The sequence below is a fragment of the Hydra vulgaris genome, chromosome 15 (assembly GCF_038396675.1).
Source record: "Hydra vulgaris chromosome 15, alternate assembly HydraT2T_AEP".
NCBI classification, from domain to species: Eukaryota; Metazoa; Cnidaria; class Hydrozoa; order Anthoathecata; family Hydridae; genus Hydra; species Hydra vulgaris.
In genome coordinates, this window is record NC_088934.1 from 11,656,413 (window position 1) to 11,677,112 (window position 20,700).

Below are 20,700 nucleotides of genomic sequence, written 5' to 3' on the forward strand. Positions count from 1 at the left end.
ATAATAACAAATAACATAAATAAATATTGAAATTTTAACATATACAGCGGAGAAAATAGAATTAGCCTCACCTTTATTTTTTGTTCTAATTTAACAAAAATAGCAGTGAAACAATTATCAAATCTACTTTATTTCTTATTATCTTCTATTATAATTAAAAAATTTATAAATTGGTATGTTTAATTAATTAAAAATGGAAAAAAAATTAAAAGTGTTCAATTTGTGGAGAAAACAGAATTAACCTAATTTATGTTATATACAAGAAAATACAGAAAATATTTTGTTTTTAAGCTCATTTAATGTTTAGTATTGCTTCTTGAATTATGAATGACTTCCAATATGCGACTTGACATATTAGTCACTAGATTTTGAATAGTTTCTATAGATATTTTATTCCAAGCTTTTCTGATACGAGCTTTCAGCTTAAATGTGGATTCAAATTGATAACCATTTTTATAAACCTTTTTAGAAAGTATTCTGCATAAATTTTCAATTGAGTTTAGATCTGGACTGCATGCGGACCATTCAATTACGTGAATATTTTTTTTCTAAACCAAGCTTTTGTAAGGTTTGAATTATGGATAGTAGCATCGTCTTGTTGAAAATCCTTCACCATGTTAAAGCAAACTAATTTCTAGTAAGTCAATGTAGTTCTGTGAATTAATTTTTGTTAAAATCCATGCCAGTGGAAGTTTTCCTGCAAAGGAAAAAGCCCCCCATAACATATCTGTTCCACCACCAAAGTCACGACTTAGCTGAGTTTCTTCCTCTTTTCAAAGTTCGTTCTAATAATATTGACAGCCATCAGGACCATCTAGATTGAACTTTTTTTCATCACTAAAGAGAACTTGATGTCACTCTTCCTGCAGACATGTTTTCTTTTGCAAATTGTACTCTAGCTTCTTCATGACGAACAGTAAGTTTTGGTTTTGGTTTACGCTTTTTCCAAACCGTGTTTGGATCTTCATGTAAGATTTGTCTCACACGTTGAACAGTTACAGATGATTGTAAATCAGCACGAGTTCGAGATGCAATCATGTACTGAGCAGCAGCACGACGTACAATAGCCACCACTTCCCTTATAAGTTCCATAACTAACGCTCATCTTGAGGTAATTATTAACCACTTTGGGAGATCTTTTAATTTTCTTTGCAATTTCCTGATTAGATAAGCCTGTATCTTTGTATGCTTTGATTATAGCTATTTCTTGATTTGTTAAACGCTTACCACGCCCTGTTTTAAATTCAGGTATCAAAAACCAAATGTTAAAAACTTTATGAGCATTGATTTCACATTCTTTGTTTAACTTACAAATAATAATAAAAAATTAATTCACAAATGCGTATCACCAAATCAAAGTATGCAAGTAAACTGAAATTATTTTCAGTTTACTATTTGGTCTAGGAATTAATTTGTGCGGTTTGACAAGGGATTACAAAACTAGCTTATTTTCTTAGCGTATCGTTTAGCCACGCATGCGTGCGAAGATCACTGTTATTGCGCATCATTTTCATTATAAATCATTTGATTTAAGCGTAAACAACACTATTTTTAATTTAACTGATAATGTCGATTTTTGTTCCTGATAAAGTGTTTTTGCAGGGGATTCTTCTTCATTACTTTAACATGAAGAAAAGTGCTACCGAAAGTCATCGTACTTTGGTTGAAGTTTATGGTGACCATGCTCTAGCTGAGTGAACGTGTCAGAAGAGGTTTGCACAGTTTAAAAGTGGTGATTTTTGTTTGCAAGACCAAGAGCGACCAGGACAGCCGAAAAAATTTGAAGATGCAGAATTGGCAGCATTGCTCGATCAGGATTCTTGTCAAACGCAAGAGGACCTTGCAAAATCGTTAGGAGTTGAACAATCAACAGTTTCCAGACGCCTCAAAGCCATGGGTATGATTCAAAAAATGTCTCATTGGGTTCCACATGAATTGAAAGACAGAGACATGGAAAGAAGAAAGACCATTTGTGAATTGCTTCTTGAAAGACAGAAAAGAAAGGGATTTTTGCATCGAATCGTTACTGGCGATGAGAAATGGATTTATTACAAGAATCCTAAACGAAAAAAGGCCTGGGTAAAGCCAGGTGAACCAGGTCCATCACAACCCAAACGGAATATTCACTGTGCAAAGGTTATGCTGTGTATATGGTGGGATATGAAAGGTGTGGTGTACCATGAGCTTCTGACACCTGGTGAAACTATTAATAGAGAACGTTATCGACGACAATTAATGCATTTGAAGCAAGCTCTGGTCATAAAACGACCAGATTGGGGTAACAGACATGATAAACTCATTTTTCAGCATGATAACGCTCGACCATATGTCGCAAAACCTGTCAAAAACTATTTGGAAAATGTCGGACGGGAAGTGTTACCCCACCCACCGTATTCTCCGGACATTGCTCCTTCTGACTACTTGTTCGATTGCATGAATAACGATTTGATTGGACAGCGCTTCACTACTTCAGAAAATATCGAAAAATGGTTCTCTGATTGGATCACTTCTAAGGATGAAGCATTTTTTCGACACGGAATTCGTAAATTGCCGGAAAGATGGGCAAAAGTAGTGACTAGCAATGGACACTATTTTCATTAATGTATTCATCCATTTAGTTTCTGAAATAAACCTTCAATTTTCAATTAAAAAGCGCATGAATTAATTCCTAGACCTAATAGCATACTTTCAATTCATTTATAATTTCACAATTATTAATAAGGCTAATTCTATTTGTCACCACAAATATCAAGTATTATACATTTTATGGTTTTATCAAATGTTCCGCAACTTAATTATGCTATATTATAATCTAAAAAGTTGTTGTTTGTAACAATAATTATATATGCGTGGATACAAAATATGCACCGCACAAATTCGCTAACAGATCCACAAAATATTGTATTAGAATAGGACTAAATATTCTACCACAAGAAGGATTAGCATCCTAGGTTTACCTTTACCACAATTAATAAGAGGTTTTCCATTAGAGATTTTCTTCTCTTAGGTAAGTTGAGGCAACTCACAGGTGAGGCTATTTACCACGGATAAGCAGGAGTTAAGGCTTAACTTGTACAATAGGATTATTATCTGAAGATGAATGTATTGAGCTATTTAAACAGAAGCTTTCAGAATATGAGCTTTCAAAAAGAAGTTTTTGAACTGATGGAGCAAGTGTGACAAAGAATACTAGGAGATCATTTCCTGAAAATCAACAGTTATGTTTTGAGCATGGTGTGCAACTGGCAGAAGTACTATATCAAAAGCAAGTTTATGAAAAAGAAAAGATCAGCATTTCCATAAAGATAAACAATCAGACACAGAACATAATTTTTCAGACAGCAAGTTTTAATAAAAGACTGCAAGACTTGATAAAATAGTCTATAGAAAATGCTTCACACATCTATTTATTAAAAAATTATATTTAAAAAGCATAAGTAACAGACATGAGTTTACTTATAGGGAAAATATTTATAAACTGTATATGTTATCATCAATGCACTCAATAAAAGCTTTATAAAGCAACAGTCAACCCCTTTGTCAAAGTTGCAATACCTTTAATGTAAAAAAGATTTGTTAACTTATGATTGTTTCTGATTTTTCTGACTCTTTAACTAAACCTTTTTGTCTTGAAAAACCTTTCAATATTCAGAAAAACTTAAAAAAGTAATTAAAAAATATATTTGCCCAGGATTCTAATTCAATATAAAATAGTGCTGGTGAAAATTCAAAAAAGAAATGTTGTTGTTTAAATATGGAGGTACTTGTACCTCCTTTTTTAAATATGGTGACTTTAAAAAAAATTGAAATCCTTGTAACTTAATAGCTAAATAAGTATATTATTAGTTAGCATTAGAAAAACAAAACAAAATGTCATTTTAAGACCTTAATAGAAAAGATAAAGCCCCCAAAAAATAATACATTTATGTCACAATTTATTATACAAATCATGTGTAAAACAAACAAACTTGTAACAAAAAATTTTTTAACTTATAATTATTACCATCCAGTTCTCCAAAAACTTCTTTCAAAGCCAGCCCTCGTGTTTCTCTTAAAAGACAGCAAGATACACCACTAATTATAGTCAATGATCCCATTATAATAAATGGAAGTGATTTGCTATAATAACTAAGAAATTGCGATCCCCAAGGAGCTGCTGCTCCTCCAATACGACTTATAGTTGATAGTAAACCAATAGATTGATTCCTAAAAAAAAAAACAGGCTTATTCTCATAATTCACAAAAAACTTTTATTTTAATGAGATTTAAAAAATTTGCCAGTTTTAAATACCTAATAATTGTTGGATATAACTCTGCAGACCATATTGAAATGCCATCATACGATGCAGCAATAAATAATTTTCCAATCAATGCAAGTGAAATGCGAGCCCAATTATACACTGCAGAACAAATAACAATAAAAGCTTATAGGCAAAGTTTAAATTTAATCTAAAGACCATGACGAAAAACATTAAAAAAATCTTTTATAAATTTTAGAGCCTAATAAAATGTATTTCTATTCTCATAGTCAAAAGTGATAGATTTTCTTGATATATTCAGAGCTTATAAAAATTATGGCAAAGGTTTTTTTAACAAATGATACAACAGAATGAATTAAAGGACACATTGCTGATTTGTTGAATGACAAAAGAAATTGTTAATTTGTTAAATAAACAATTTTAAGATGTTTTTACAGTTAAAAATGCTTTAAACTACAGGTTTCATTAACATCTATACATAACTGGTTTCATCATAACTGGTTTTAACATCTATACCTAGTAAAATAATGGAAGGTATTGTGAGAGATTGTTAACAAGATAATTTTAAAACATAAACTAATACCAAAGAAACAATATAGAGTTGTAAAAAGAAAGTTATGTAACTGAAATATAACACAGGCCAACAAAAAACTTTTTTGTTGTTGTTGCGAGCAAACAAAATGTTTCTTCTTTAGCATTGGGGGTAAAATTACATTGTCAAAAAAAGATTATTTAAAAGTAAGTTAAACTGGGTCTCAAAATAAGCAAATTTTCACAGAGATTTTAAAACAATATTCATTCATAATAATGTAAAATAAATACTTTTTATATTTTTGCTTAAAACATTTTGTTGAAATTGTTATGAGAGTCTTACACATTTTTTTACAATATTTTTTTTGCCAATAAATTGTAAGTATAAATATTTATGTTTTCTAAAATCTCTATGAAAAATTAGCTTCTTTTGAGACCCAAGTTGACATACTTTAAAAACTTTTTTTTTCTGACAATTTTAGGTAATTTACCCCAAACGCTAAAGATTTAATCCTAATATCTTATAACTTGACGTGATTTGTGAAAAGTTAGTTGCATATTTGAAATCAAAATGAGAAATGCTATAGGAAAAATGTATTGTTTGCTCGCCACAGAAAAAAAGGTTTTTTTTGTTGACCTGTGTAATTAAAACTTTAAATTATATTTTAAACAGTTTAATTAAAATCAAACTGCTTACTTGTGGAAAATTTTTTTTAGTAAATTGTCTCAAGGATCTGGTATTGGCACTACACAGCGAAGTTGTAAATTGATTGCCCATAGTAGAAGATAATTATTTCTTATAATAGGAATTATGCAGTCCTTATCCAAATTATGAGACACACTTTTTATCTTTTATTAGACGCACTTTAAATTATTAGTTTTATACTCATTCTGCATGGGCTTTTACTTATTCTGCAATGCATTTATATTTAAACATAGATGTATTAGATTTTTAATCATGAGGTTTTTTACATACTTGAAACTTATATTTAATTTTAAGTATAGCATCACAATGTTAACAGATTAATTCACAAATGCAAACAAGTAAAAACTGGTTTCAGTTATGTTTTTTTGTACATTTTTTAATTATTCACTTCCCCAAGGTCGAGGAGACCACTGCAGTCAAGGAGGCTACTTTTTGTGATTACAACCCTCTCTCAACTCTATAACTCCGAAACACGAACCTTGACGAACAAGGCCGCTGCGCCTTGTTTGTCAAGGTTCGTGTTTCGGAGTTATAGAGTCCCTGGTAGTACCGCGTTCAACTTGGAGAAACAAGTTGAATGCGGTACTACCAGGGATGTGGTGGGATCGAACTCGGAACTTCTCGCTTGTAAAGCAACCACTCTACCACTACACCATTATCGCACATCAGTTGCAGAGGTGTTTCTATAGCTTTGTGCGCTGTGTTTGTCTGATTAGCAGTTTTGTACTATGCAGTTATTTGTTTATTTTGTGTGCAGTGTTTAAATAATCAAAAGAAAACTTTCATTGTGGTTAAAAAAGGTGATTTTTCACCACATAAAAAAGCTAAAGTGAAGGCCCTCAATAATACTAAAATATTTTTAAATTGCAAAATACCACAAATATTGAAAATTTCTGAAGCTAGTGAACAAAGATTAAAGAAAAAAACTTGAGTTAGGAGACGAATTAAACCCGAAAAAAAAGATGCAGCAGAAAGCCTTTTTTTACTTTAAGGTCAAAAAGATGTTTAAAGAAAATTTTCCTGGAAAACACACTAGCTACTACAAAATGATAAAGTTGCTACTCCATGATGCTATTGTAAATGCGCCTGTGAAAAGAAAATTAAAGGATTTTATTAAATAGATTTTAGGCTTAAAACTCTAACTACCAATGAAAGCATGTGAAGTGGGCCAAACAATAAAGATGAGAACTTCTGGAGATCAATAAATTGTTATTATTTCATCACAAATAATACATTAAATACCATTTTTTATAAAATAAAGACAAGCAATGATGATTAGGATGTTCGTTTTTTTTTATGCAAGATAGAGCCTCCTGCTGCATAGCAAAGTCTGCTAAAGCATTTTTGGAAGAGCCAAATATCCCTCTGTTGGATTGGTAGGATAATAGTCATGATATGAACCCTATTTAAAATATGAAGGAGCTGATAACAAGCTGGTCGCAACTCTTAGAAAAGATTATTCATGTGTAGAATCAATATCTTTAAATGCAGAAGAGAGTACAGTCTTGTATTTATAGTATGCCGAACAGAATTAAAGCTGCAAACGCGGCTAAAGGTGGCTAAACAGAATAATAACATTTAATTGCATTAATTTTTTTTAACAGTTAATAAACAGCTATCTTTTTAATCTATGTTTAATTTGTATTAAAAAACAAGAAATAATATAAAAAAAACAAAAAAAAAAAAACAACTAGTCAAAACAATCTAGCCATATAGTATGACCTGATAAACACAGGGAATGTATTTATTATTTATTCCTTAAACCTAAAAATAAATTTCCTGTTTTGAGAAATAAACTTCAGGGTGTAAAAATTTAATTCTTAAAAAAAGAAATAAACTTCTTGTTTTAAGATAAATATTTCCTAATAAAAAATACAATTTTACTGGGTAGTATTTGTATTTTTTTCTGATTTGATTGTCCGAGAGTAAGTTGTTTAACTCAAGACCAAGCATGCTTGTCATATGCTTGTTACATGCTTGGCCTTGAGATAAAAAACTTTTTGGAGCCTGAAATTGAAAGAATAATAACTTAAAAGCAAAAAATTATAAAAAATCTGAAGTTGTAAGAATAATAGCAACCAACACCAATAACTTAAGACAAGACCCTATTTTAAATTAGTTATAAAAAGAGAAAGTGAATTTCGGTGAATTTTGCACGATGTAAGATTAAATGGATAAAAAGGTACTTTGAAGAATAATGTATTAAAAAAAATATTTTTAATATTAATTCAAATAAATATAAAGATGAATTAAAACACCTTGATAATAATGATTTTTTTATGAGTAAGATTTTTAGCAACTACAACCATTTAATAAATTATAAGTAAATTTCATTTAATCCTATTATGTGAGTCCTGATTGTATAAATAGTTCGAAATTGTATAAAAGGCTCCTTATGCGATCTTGATAATGCACTTACAAGGACACCATTCATGGGTAACATTGCACTGTTTTACTTTAATACTTTTAAGCTCTTAATAAAAATAGCCTGTCAAAGAGCTACTACAGAGTTGAATTAAGTTTTTGATCTGTGCCCTCAATAAAAAGTAAAAAAAAATGCATAGCTACTACCAAAAAGGTAGTCAAGAAGGTACCAAAGAGAAGCCTCAAGAAGATCGAGCGTGAGGGTAGGGTGTGTTTAAAGTCAGTGATAACTTTTTTATCCATTGCTAAAAATCCAAGTCCTACAATGCAGTGGGCATGTACAGATGATACTAGATTACATGTTACCAGTAGCAGGGTAATTATAATTATAATGATTTTGATCTATTTTTATATATTTTATTTGATCTATAGTATTTTTATTGTCAATATTTTAATAGTCTGCATATAAGTTTGGGTCACTGTTTTATAATCAGGTCAACACAAAGTAAAAGACCTCTTTTATAGGTAAATACTGCCAAAGACAGACTTTTAGTCAATCAATTTACTGAAACTCCCCAAGTTAAAGCAATACTGTAGCCAAGTCTTTATCATTACAAATATTGCTTGCTGATTTCTTATCCTTGTATACTTTGACATACAAACTACTAACATTACATTAAAATACCCTTTTTTTGTATGATGTTTAAATTATGCTTTGATTTTGCATAAATTAAAAACTAATATAATGCAATAGTAGTTGTATTTTTAGTTGTATACCGTGACCTCTACTTATATAACAAAATAGTACTTCAAAATATAAAACTCACTTATTTCAATAATCTTATTGCCAAAAGTAAGTGACTAGGGTTGATATTTGACCGGGGCCGTGGCCGGGTTTGATAGAATACAGCCGGGGTTGGGTTTGTGACCGGGGCTGCATAAACATTTATACATCCTAAAGTATACTTTTTTCTAAATTCATGTTATATTTTGTACATATATACGTATATAAAAATCATTATGATCAACATGACCATCATAATCATCATCATCATCATCATCATCATCATCATCATCATCATCATCATCATTATTATCATCATTATCATTATTATCATGATCGTCATCATCAACAGCATAAATGAGGAAGGCTAAAGCCTGATGATGATGATGATGGTGATCATCATCATCATCATCATCATCATCATCATCATCATCATCATCATCATCATCATCATCATCATCATCATCATCATCATCATCATCATCATAATCATCATCAGGCTTTAGTCTTCCTCTTCTAAGCTGTTTCTATAATATAAACAATCTAGAACTTTTTTTTTTCTTAACTAAAGCTCATTCATACAATATATTAGGCACTTTCTTTAAGCTTTCTTACTTCTACCACTACCATTTTTTTTCTTCTAACAAGCATTGTTCAATACAACATTTTTTCAAATCTGTCTAAGATTGTGCCTCCCTTTCTTGTCTTGCTAAAGTCACACCACACATCCATATGATCATCTTCTCTTTTGGCAAATACTACACCATATAAACACCATTGTTTATATAACAATGAAAGGATATTGTATGTCAGTGTCTTAACATGAATACGCTAATTTAATAGTAGTAGTGTCGTTTTACTATTATTTTAAATAAAGAAATTTCTAGACTTTTCTAAAAGTGTTTCTTTACTCCACGTGGTCTTTCAAGCAAGGTCTACAGGCCAATTAGAGCTGATAAATTTTTAGTTTCAAGTGGAATTGATGTTGTTCATTGTTTAATTTTACAATAAAAATTTAAATAAATGCTTGTTTGTTGTTGGTTATTCGTATTTTTCTAATTTTTATAGCCTGTTTCCTTTTCTTTAAATAAATTAAGACTGTTATTTGTGGACATGTAAGTGTATTTACATAAATTTGCATATATTTCAGTATATTTTATATTCCTCTGTGTCTTTATGTATATTTTCTTTTAGATAAAAAAAATAATAAGGTATAGAAAATAGTAAAATAGAAAATAGAAAAAAGTAGTAGAAAGTAAAAAAAATTATGTTGGAAGTTGTCAAAAGAATGTTGAGTTATGCTTCTTTTTAAGGTATCTGAATATATATTTAGATTTTTAAATTTGTTTTTAAATGGTTTCATCTTTTTTATTACTTTAAATAAAAATATATTAACTGACATTGCCAAAAAAATATGGATATTAATAAATCCTAAATTAAATTGTTAGAGGTTTTATTTTGAATAATAATTGTAATAAATTGTTTTAATTTTTGTTTATTAATTTTTGACCTCAATGGTAAACCAGTGGTTAAGCTAATGAGTTAAATTGTAGAGGTTTATATATCATATATATTCTAAAGTAATTGCATTTGATTCTTTTTTTTAAATACAGTGCTTAACATAAGGCATTTTGATTTTTGTTTTGTTTTTTTTCTTCTTTCAAATAGTTAAATAAAATTGTCTTATAGATGAGAAACCAAGTAAGATTCAACATTGTGTTTTTGTTTTTATTTCCAAATAATATCTTTATTATTAGGATTGCAGGTTTTTGTTGATTTTTCTTTTTGTAGATATGTTTACCACTTTGTATATATGTTTACCACTTTAGACTATTTTTGATATTTTTATTTAATTTCTTTTCTCTTTTTTTGGATGGTCGATATTAGGCTTAAATAAAATATTAGAAGAAATACTATCAACTTAAAAATAATTGTCAACTTTAAAATAATGTATATTTTTATATAATTTAAAATTGTCTTTAATAATTTAGATTATTTTACTTTTTAAATTTTTTTAAAATAACATTCATTTATAAAAGTTACTTGATTTTTTCCTTTTGTTCACTTTAGATTAATAGTAAGTAACTTAATAGAAAAGATTGCAATTCCTAAGTTTCTTTTACATTCATTTGTGACTACAGTAGTAATACTGCTGGTATTATGTTTCATAATAGTGAAACTGAAATGGATGATGTTGGGCTTGAAGAAGTTGTTAGTGTAAATGCTAATAGGTCACTTGATAATAATAGTGAATCTAAAATAGATGATGATGAAGTCGTTAGTGTAAATGCTACTAGACAACTTGAAAATAATCGTCATTGAAATGAGAGAAATAGAGCGAGATGAAATTAATTGTCGTCAAAATGAGAGGAATAGAGCTAGACAAGCAGAAATTCATTTGAACCCTAATGAGAATAATGTATGAAATGCTATAAGACAAGGTAAAATGCATTGTAATGCAATAAGTAATACTATTCCAGATAATAATTATTTAGAAGAAACGAACCAGATCTGTCAACATTGTGGTGCTAAAAAATTTCCAGATGAAAGTCATTTTCTATGAAGTAGAAGATGAAGAAATTCGTCAAGCAGCTTTAGAGGGTCGTTTAGTCTCAGTTGTAAAAATATCTTTACTTGAAGGGCAAGATAGACGTCGCTATAACCTCCCTTTGCATAATGAAGTTGCAGTTGTATTTGTTGGTGAAGATGGTGCACCACCTATTTCCAGAGAAGTTGTTATTTACCCAAGAGGTCATCCTCTTAAAACTATACCAAGTATGTCTGCCAACTTAGATCCTATGGTTTATCCTCTGTTTTTCCTAAGAGGTGATGCTGGTTAGCATAATCAATTGGTTCACAACCCTGAACATGCAACATTGGTTAGAAATCATGTTACTCTATCTCAGTATTACAATTATAGACTTTCAGTTAGACAATTTTTTTCTTCGACCATTTACAGCAAGAAACAATATGCTGTTGATGCATATGTCAAAATTGAAGGCCAGCGCCTTGCTTTCATCAAAAATAACCAAAACAAAATGAGAAGCGAGCAGTATGAAGCCTTATATGAACATATAAACAACTTTGGAACTGATCATAATGTTAGACCAGGGCGTGTAGTGGTTTAGCCATCAACTTATGTAGGAAGTCCTAGAGCTTTAAAAGAAAACTTTGAAGATACAATGGCTATAATTAAAAAATACAGTAAACCAGATCTTTTTATTACTTTTACCAGCAATCCAAAATGGTGCGAGATATGTAGACATTCCTTATCACTTTGTTTTTAATGATAAACTTTGTAAATGGAAGGTTAGACAAAAGGGTGGTAATAAGGTGATAGTAAGAATGTATAAAGTTAATCCAACCAGAGAATTGTTTTTTCTTAGACTGTTACTTTTGCAAGCAAAAGGAGCAACATCATGGGAGGATGTGAGTACTGTTAATTGTATTGTCCTCTTCGTGAAGCATGTGATTTGAAAGGTTTTTTGCAAGATGACACTGAATGGCAGAATACTCTTTCTGAGGCAGTTTTAACATGTATGCCAAAGCAAATTAGACAGTTGTTTTCAATTATTTTAACCTTTTGTAAACCTGACAATCCTTTACATCTCTGGAATACATACAAAGCTTTTATGATGGAAGATTTCATTCACCGCTCAGTCCCACTTCTAATAGCTGAACAGGCTACTCTTCATCAAATTGAAAAGATTATTAATCAAAGTGGTAAAACGCTGACTGATTAGAATCTGCCTGTTATTTATGAGTTTATAGGTTTAAATCTAGAAAATTTGGATGAAAATGTTCAACAATCTATTGACGAAGCCAATCGAATGAGACTGTTGCTTAATGTCAATCAATTAAATGTATGTAATGTTATCCTTGCTGAACTGAATGAGCAACCAAGTGTAGAAAATCAACATTCTAGATTGTTTTTCATGGATGGACCAGCTGGTAGTGGAAAAACCTTTACTTATAATTATTTGATTGCTGAAACCATAAGTAAGGGCTTTAAATCTGCTACAGCTACATGGACTGGCATAGCAGCAACTCTTCTTACAAATGGATCTACATTGCATGGTTTATTCAAACTTCCTGTCCCAATATTGGATAACAGCACATGTAATGCAACCCCTAACTCTATACATGGACATTTTTTAAGACAAGTTAATTTGTTTTTGCTTGATGTAACATCCATGATACCTAAACATGCCTTGAATGCAATTGATAGGTTGTTAAAAGATGTTTGCAACAACTTTCCGGTTGGAGGAAAAATCATTCTTTTTGGTGGTGACTTTGGGCAAATACTGCCTGTTGTGAAAACAGGACAACCAGCTGAAATTGTAGAATCTGTATAAAATGTTCCTTACAGTGGCAACAGGTGCAGAAATTTACATGAACTGAAAATATGAGAGTACATGATGGGGAAAGAGAATTTTCCCAATGGCTATTCAAACTTGGTAGTGGAACAATGCCTGTCAAAGAAGAGGATCCTTTTAAAGGATGCATGGAAATACCTCATCAGTGCATTATTAGAGAAAATGTCTCTATTGTTGATAAGATTTTTAGAAATGCTGAGCAAAATGATTATTCTAAACGTGTCATTTTAACACCACTAAAATGAGGATTCATTATCAATTAATGAAGAAGTGCTTGAATGTCTACCAGGTGAGGTCAAAATTTATTTAAGTGCTGATCAAATGAAAGAAATAACTTTTCTGTTGAGTTTTTGAACAGCTTAACTCCTTCAGGTATGCCTCCTCATTGTTTAAAATTGAAAATTGGTTGTGTAATTATGCTACTTAGAAATTTAGATCTCAAAGGTGGGTTATGCAATGGCACTCGAATGAAAGTTTGTGCTCTTCAAAATAATTATATTGATGAGGTTTTGACAGGTGTTTCTGGTGGTAAACAGGTATTTTTCCTCGAACTCAGTTGGCTCCGTTAGATTCTAATTTAACTTTTGTTCTGAAACGTTGTCAGTTTCCTGTCAGATTGGCATATTCAATGACAACTAATAAAAGTCAAGGTCAAACATTTGACAGAGTTGGTGTATATCTAAAAAAATAGTGTTTTTCTCATGGGCAACTATATGTTGCCTGTTCAAAAACTAGAGCGTTTAATAGTTTGTTTTTCAAAATTGATAAACATACTATTCAAGGTATGGTCGGTGAAAAATGTTACACAAATAATGTAATATTTTCTAATATTCTTAATTTATAGTCTAGATTTTTCACATTTCTAAATGTTCATATCTTGCAAGCACAAGTATTGTGTCTTGCAGTGTGTGTAGAGCTAGGCTGTTAAACTAGCCAAACAAGTGTTGTGACTTGTAGTGTGTGTAGAACTAGGCTGTTAAACTAGGCAAGCAAGTGACTTGCAGTGCGTGTAGAGCTAGACTGTTATGCTAGCCGGCTATTCTTTATAACTAAAAATCTATTTAAAAAGAAAAAAAAAAGTAAAGTAGCGATAAGTAAGATTGCTAACTTTTCCAGCCAAGAATTTTAGTGCCAAAAGGTGTTTGGATCGTCCATAAGTTACGTAACGCAAACTTATACAATAAAACAAAAAAGTTCAAAAGTTTTCCCTCGCAGAGTTTTAATATTTAGAAAAACTAGCGCATTAAATTTAATGAAAATTGACGCGTAAAAGACCTAAATATCTCCAACTTCTATTTTTAGATATATTTTGGATTGCGTAATTTATGAACAATCCCTTACTGTTATATTTAATGTCTGTTGTCTAGCCTTTTATAGCTATATATATATTAAAAAAATGTCTGAAAATATTTTGTGTAATTTCATCCTACAAATATCTTAAGCTATTTGCTATTGCTTTGCGTAACTGTTGTGATGTTATTGTTGTAATATTTTGCTGCTTTTATTCATTCACTAAAAGCCAATATAGCATTTGATATTACTATGGTACAATTGTTTATATCTCTTTTTTTTTATTCTTAGTGTTACTTATTTTGGCTCTTTTAATGAGATTAAACGAGATGGCTTTTTATTAAAGATAAAGATATTGGTTTCAAAAATTAACACTATAGCCTAAGTGCTCACAAAATTAAGTAGTTTTTAAAATATTTCTATTTTATTCTATTTTTAATTTTTTTTTTTTAATTTTTTTTTTATTTACATTTTACTTATTTTTCTATAACTTCCTATTAGCATGGAATCACGTAGCTTTTTTAATGTTTAATCGTCATCCCTATCAATAATAAATATTTTAAATTATTTTAATATGGTTTTCTTTACAATAGGCTATGCTTGACTTCGTGGTCCTGGAGATGGCGGCTATTATAACTCATTTGGAAAAGTGCCTTCAAAGTTAATTTTTTTTTAAGAAAAATATGTGTTATATAGATTTTTTTCTAATATTTTTGTTACATATTTAACTATTTATCATGTAAATAAATTTGTTTTTAAAAAAAAGTGAACACAATTTTAAATATTTAATTTTTACAACTGTTTTATATGGTTTTAACATCTCTTTTATAGCCTTTTCAGCTCATTAGGCCGGGTGAATAAAAAAAAAGCAATTGCCTTTATTCAACGCTTTTAGACTAATTGCTCACCTTAATGTGAAAACATTTATCGATTTTGCTCATATTTGTATTAATGTAAAGCATAACAATTACTTCAAAAATGTCAGTTAAAAGCAATTGCTTTTTTTAACAACCTGACTTATACAAAAATTAATAAAGAGTTGTAAATAAAACTAATAATTTTAATGCAAAGTTAAGAAAAACGGCAAGCCAAAATATATTCCGGACATTTTTCGCTAAATATTTTCTGCATTAGTATAAATTTGGATTGGATGAATGCTGAAATAAATATATGTTGATATACCATAACTATAAAGTAAATCAACATATTTGTTTACCGTATTTTTTTATTATTTTAATTTCTGCTGGATTATTAAAAAAAAAAAAGATAGCTTGAGTAATAAGCTTTAATATTATAGGAGCAGTATACAGGGATTAGCCTTTTCCGGAATTGCGAATATATTTTTCAACTTATAGTTTTTCCGGATATCCAAAAAAAATTCTTTTCATACAAGTTTACAAGTTATATATTAATAAGTTATATAAAGATACAAGTTAAGGTATAATTTCTGTGAATATTTATTTTTTAAGCTTCACTCATCACTCTTAGCAAAATAAAGAAAAATAAAAAAAAATTAGAAACTACTAAGCTAAAAGCAAAATTAAGAGGAAGGAAAGGGAAAATATATTCCGAATATTTTAAAATAAGACTTGGATGACCTACGCATATAATTCAAGTCATATTTTAACAAAATGATTTTGTTGTGATTTGCGCATTTAATGTTCGAACGTTGCAAAATAAATGGTTAATTGTATCTTTAATGAAGCTAACAGTTTTGTTTAACTAAGAAGCCAAGAAAATTAAAAGTAAGCGAATCTAAAAAAGTATCAATAAATTTATATTTCATTAGAGTAAACAAATAAAAAATAAATTGTTTTTAATAATTTATTTACTAAAAACCCATATCACGGGTTGCCTACTGCTAGTCTAAATAAATAGCAAACATATGTTTATATCCACAATATGTATGCATAAAGTGCATCTTGGAAGCTTTTATTCCTTCTGAAATAAAAGTTTGGAAACTTTAACTACTTCTCTTCAATTTTAAGTCAAGCCTTATTCTACTTCACATTTTTTACCATCTTGAGCAGTTGCTTTATTAAACATTAATCATTTTTTTCATCTTTTTTACAAGAACATCCCTCTAAAGAACAAATGACCTTTTATTATTGCAAGAAGCCAATGTAAAAAAAGTCCTGTTTGATGTTAAGCTCTGTTATTCTCATTTTACTAAATCTTGTATATTATATCAGATGTTAGGTTCTAGAGACTTTTGGTTAGTCTTCAACAATGGCATTAACTAAAGTAAGTCTAACATTTAATCTCTTATTCATGGGTCTGATTTTTTTACTTCTCCCCATAATAAAGCAGGGTTATTTATAAAGAAATCTTACTCTAATTTGACTCTTGAATATAATGGCTATACTCTTCCTGACAGTTAAACAGATTAACCCATTGTTAAGCATCCAAATCACTCTGGCTTTCAAATGCTATAATTAATTCTCAATTAATCACTTTTACAGTTTGTGCTTCAGGCAAGATTTCCATCATTGTCTTAAAAAAGTGTTCTCAGAACTCTCTTTAATTTTTGCTAAACTTTAAAAAAGTGCTAAGTAAGTGGTTCCAATATTTCAAAACTCTAAAAAACACTTTGACCTCTCTAACTATCCTACGATTAGTCTTCACACTGTTATTAGTTTCTTTATATAAAGGTTTTGAGGTTATTAAATTATTTCTTTCTAACTGCAGTATTAAAGTTATTTTTAAAGGCCTACCTTCTTCTTTATTTTAAGTAACTCTAAGGGTACCACAAGGTTCTATCTTAGCTCCTGTATTGAGTCTTATCTACAATAACGATCTTCATAGAAAGTGGCTCTATTTACTGACGACTCAACTTTATACTCTTGTCTTGACTTAAAATATTCACTTTTTAATTGCTTAGAACAAGCAGCCGATTTTAAATTTGATCTCTCTTCTGTAAGGCTTGCAGTGGCTTATGGATTTTAGTTCTGGACTTAAAATCTACAACTTTTGTTAGACAACAAAACTCATTTATTTACTGCAAAAAAATGTTGGCATTCCTATATTGACAAATAACAGCCCTCTTTGTCAAAAGCACATTGTAAATGTAATTAGACTTGCTTTATCTGCCAAGCTTGAGCCACTCTCCCATTGTTGTAAGGTTGAATTTTATTTCTTTTTTTCTACAAATGCAATCATGGTCAATGCTCAAACGAGCTATAATCTCTATTATGATAAACCAAAACTCATTCTTGCTTGACTTTTTATTCAACAAGTTAAATAAAAAGTCAAGCCTTTTTACTGCATTTGTCCCTTCATGCTAAAAAAACTTTTATTAATCCAGTTTTTTTCCTTAAACAACAAAAAAACCTAATAACCGTTACCGATCTTTATGTTTTCCTTTTTTATACAACTTACAACCTTTCAAGTCTTTAGTTATATGTTTCCTAGTGTTTTAACTTATTTTCTATTTTAAAGTAATTTATAACTTAATAGTGGTTGCTTGCAATTTTGTTGGCTATAAATTAGAGTTTAAAAATATATAAATGTATGCCAGTATTTAATAAATAGTAAATGTAAGCATAAAATTATAATATATTAAGTATTATAAATTTTTTTCTAGCCCCAGCTATCAACCCCTGCTAAATCTTAGAAAAATCTCATAGTTAACAAAACAAACATTTTCGATATTATACATAAAAGATAAATAATAATAACAATTAACAAAAATAAATTAAAAAAGAAAAGCACTTCCTTCAAAGAACAAAAAACTCCTAGTTTGATCCTCACCATATCTCTGCAAGTACAACACTCAACTTGTTATTTTTTTTTTTTTTTTTTTGTAGCTTTTTGAATAAATAAGAAAAAAAAAAACTGTCCTGTAATACTAAATTAGGTCATAAAATTACCTGAACTTTGAGGTATTAATGATACACCTATGCAAGACAAACCAGACACAACCATTGAAAGTATAACTGTTAGTCTTCTTCCTATTCTAAATTTTTTTATATAAAAATTTAAAAAAAAATTGCCGCTTTTATCTGATTTAAATAAAAAGTCTTAAGTTTAATTAAGACTTTAATTATAAGACTTAATTAAGTAATTAAATCTTATAATAAAAGTCTTAATAATTAATCTTTTAATATTTTGTTGACCAAAATATTAAAATGTTTTTAGATTACCATAAAAATAGCATAAAAACAAACTAGTTTTGACCAACCAACTATACATAATACAGTAAAAAGTAGCATAATCAGTTAGAAAGTTTCTAGAAACTAAAGCAAGCTATTCAAAAATAACGATAATAATGGAAGCATAGTATTAAACCATTGGTAATCGTTCAGTTAAGTGGCATAAAATAAAATCATTTTTCTTCATTTTTTTGTCTTTTATTTAACAATTTTTACAAAAAATTCTATAAAGGCATTCTGAAACAATTATCCATTGAAATACATGTATATTTTTCATGGACAAAAAGTAATTAACATTCTTACAGTTCTTTGAATGCACAGAATAAGGATATTTGTAATTTAGACCAGGAAACCAATTGCATTTCAATATTTGGTATTTATCTTGTTCAGTTACCTTACATGTCAAAAATGTCTATTGGCAAACAGTTATCATCTGTTGTTGTGTTAATGAATCTTCTTTATTATTTTCATAGACTATATTATCTTTATTTGCAGAATTTACAGCTCCCATACCAAGTTCAACCAAGTTCAACCTGGTCCTGAACTATGAACTGAAAGTTAAACCAAGTTCAGGTCCAGGTAAAAAAAGGTTAAGCTTTATTTTAATTTCATTATTTTCAGCACCACCAATAAATGAACAATTTCATTTGAAATTTCTTTGGGTAGAAGGAGGGAAGTTACTTATTTAACAACTAACCACCTTTGTATCTGCCCCTGACGGTAATGAAGACTATTGCTAGGTTCAGACTTAGGATTATGGCTGGTCAAAATAGGGTTAAGGAAAGAACCAGGTTGTTCTAGTTTGAAAATTAACCATAAACCCTCTGATCCTCAAACAAATATTTTTTTTATCTGTGGAAAAGTGTCACACCAGACATACTTATTTGAGATGAATAAAACCATGTTCAGATGTAATTGTAACAAGTGAAAAAAAAAAAAATTATTTTACACTGTTTAACTGAAGGATTACCAAAGTTTTAACAATATAAATAAAAAGCAAATAAAAACATGATCCAAATCTAGACAAAAAAATGCATGGATTTAGGTCTGCATTTTAAAATTTAAAGTGTGCAAAATATATTAGCACAGTGCTAAAATATGTCAACAAAAGTAAATTAATATTTATGAACATGTTTATTACTCTTATTGCTTAGTTTATTGCTGTCAAAAACTTTGTTGTACTTCTAGGCAGGGTCGCTGAGAAGGAGGGAAAAAAAAGGGGATACATGACCCGGGCGCCAAGATGATAGAGGCACCAGAAGAAAAAAGATAAAAAAAAAATCATAATGACATTTTAATTACAAAAAAGTAAAAATATTGTTTTTATTAATGAGGTAAAACATAAATTTACTTGTTAATGTGCATAGCAATTAATTTTGCTTTATTTATATTACAAAGAATTATAGTCTAAAATAATTTTTTTTTGGTGTGTCAATGCCAAGCAAAAAAAAATTTAAAATTGTTTTTATATCAACAACATTAAAGTAGACACTAGATTTGGAGAACTGTTATCTAAACAAAACATTTTATTTTTAAAGATAAACTTTGTCAGGTTATTTCAGAAAAGAATAAATGTATCTAATAAATACTTTTATTCAGATAAATTATTCTGAAAGTAAATTTAATCCCGATTTTAAATAGTAAAATAAAAAAAAACTAAATTAACTTTATTTGCTGAGGTTTAACAATTAATGTTTGGGGTTGTTTTAGTGCACACAAAGTTGAAAAGATTTACCGGGTGGAGGGTACCATGGTCCAGCATTTGTATCACAAAATCTTACTTTATCAACTTGGACCAAGTATAGAAGAACTTTTCCTTAATAATAACTACATCATTCAACAAGATAACAATCCCAAACATACAGAGCGGTTGAATAAAAGATATCTGGAATGGAAATTGATACCAGTTATGTCTTGGCTAGCACAGTCTCCTGATTTAAATCCAATAGAAAATCTTTGGTCTATATTGGATAGAAAATTACAAGATTGTAGGGCAACAAATGAAGATGAACTGTTCCAGCTTCTTCTCACTGATTGGAATGCTTTGCCAAAGACCTTATTAAAAAGACTTGTAGATAGTATGCCTTCTAGATGCGCAGAAGTCATAAGAAACAAAGGATGGCCAATTAAGTACTAATACAGCTAAAACTTGAAAAATACTTAACAAATCCTAATTTCTTTTCATTATATGTAACGTACAATAATTTATATATATATATATATATATATATATATATAT

The 20,700-nt window shown here is 29.3% G+C and overlaps 1 protein-coding gene across 3 annotated transcripts in view; it reads right to left on the reverse strand.

Annotated features, from left to right (window-relative positions):
• Positions 1–20,700, reverse strand: part of LOC136072083 (solute carrier family 22 member 15-like) — a 68,973-nt gene that overhangs the window by 610 nt on the left and 47,663 nt on the right. For all 3 annotated transcript variants that reach the window (XM_065820281.1, XM_065820279.1, XM_065820280.1), the window contains 3 exons: positions 18,180–18,265; positions 4,292–4,400; positions 4,004–4,206 (listed from right to left, as the gene is read on the reverse strand). In XM_065820281.1, the coding sequence (XP_065676353.1) occupies positions 4,004–4,206; positions 4,292–4,400; positions 18,180–18,265 (398 nt within the window). The remainder of the gene's footprint in view (positions 1–4,003; positions 4,207–4,291; positions 4,401–18,179; positions 18,266–20,700) is intronic.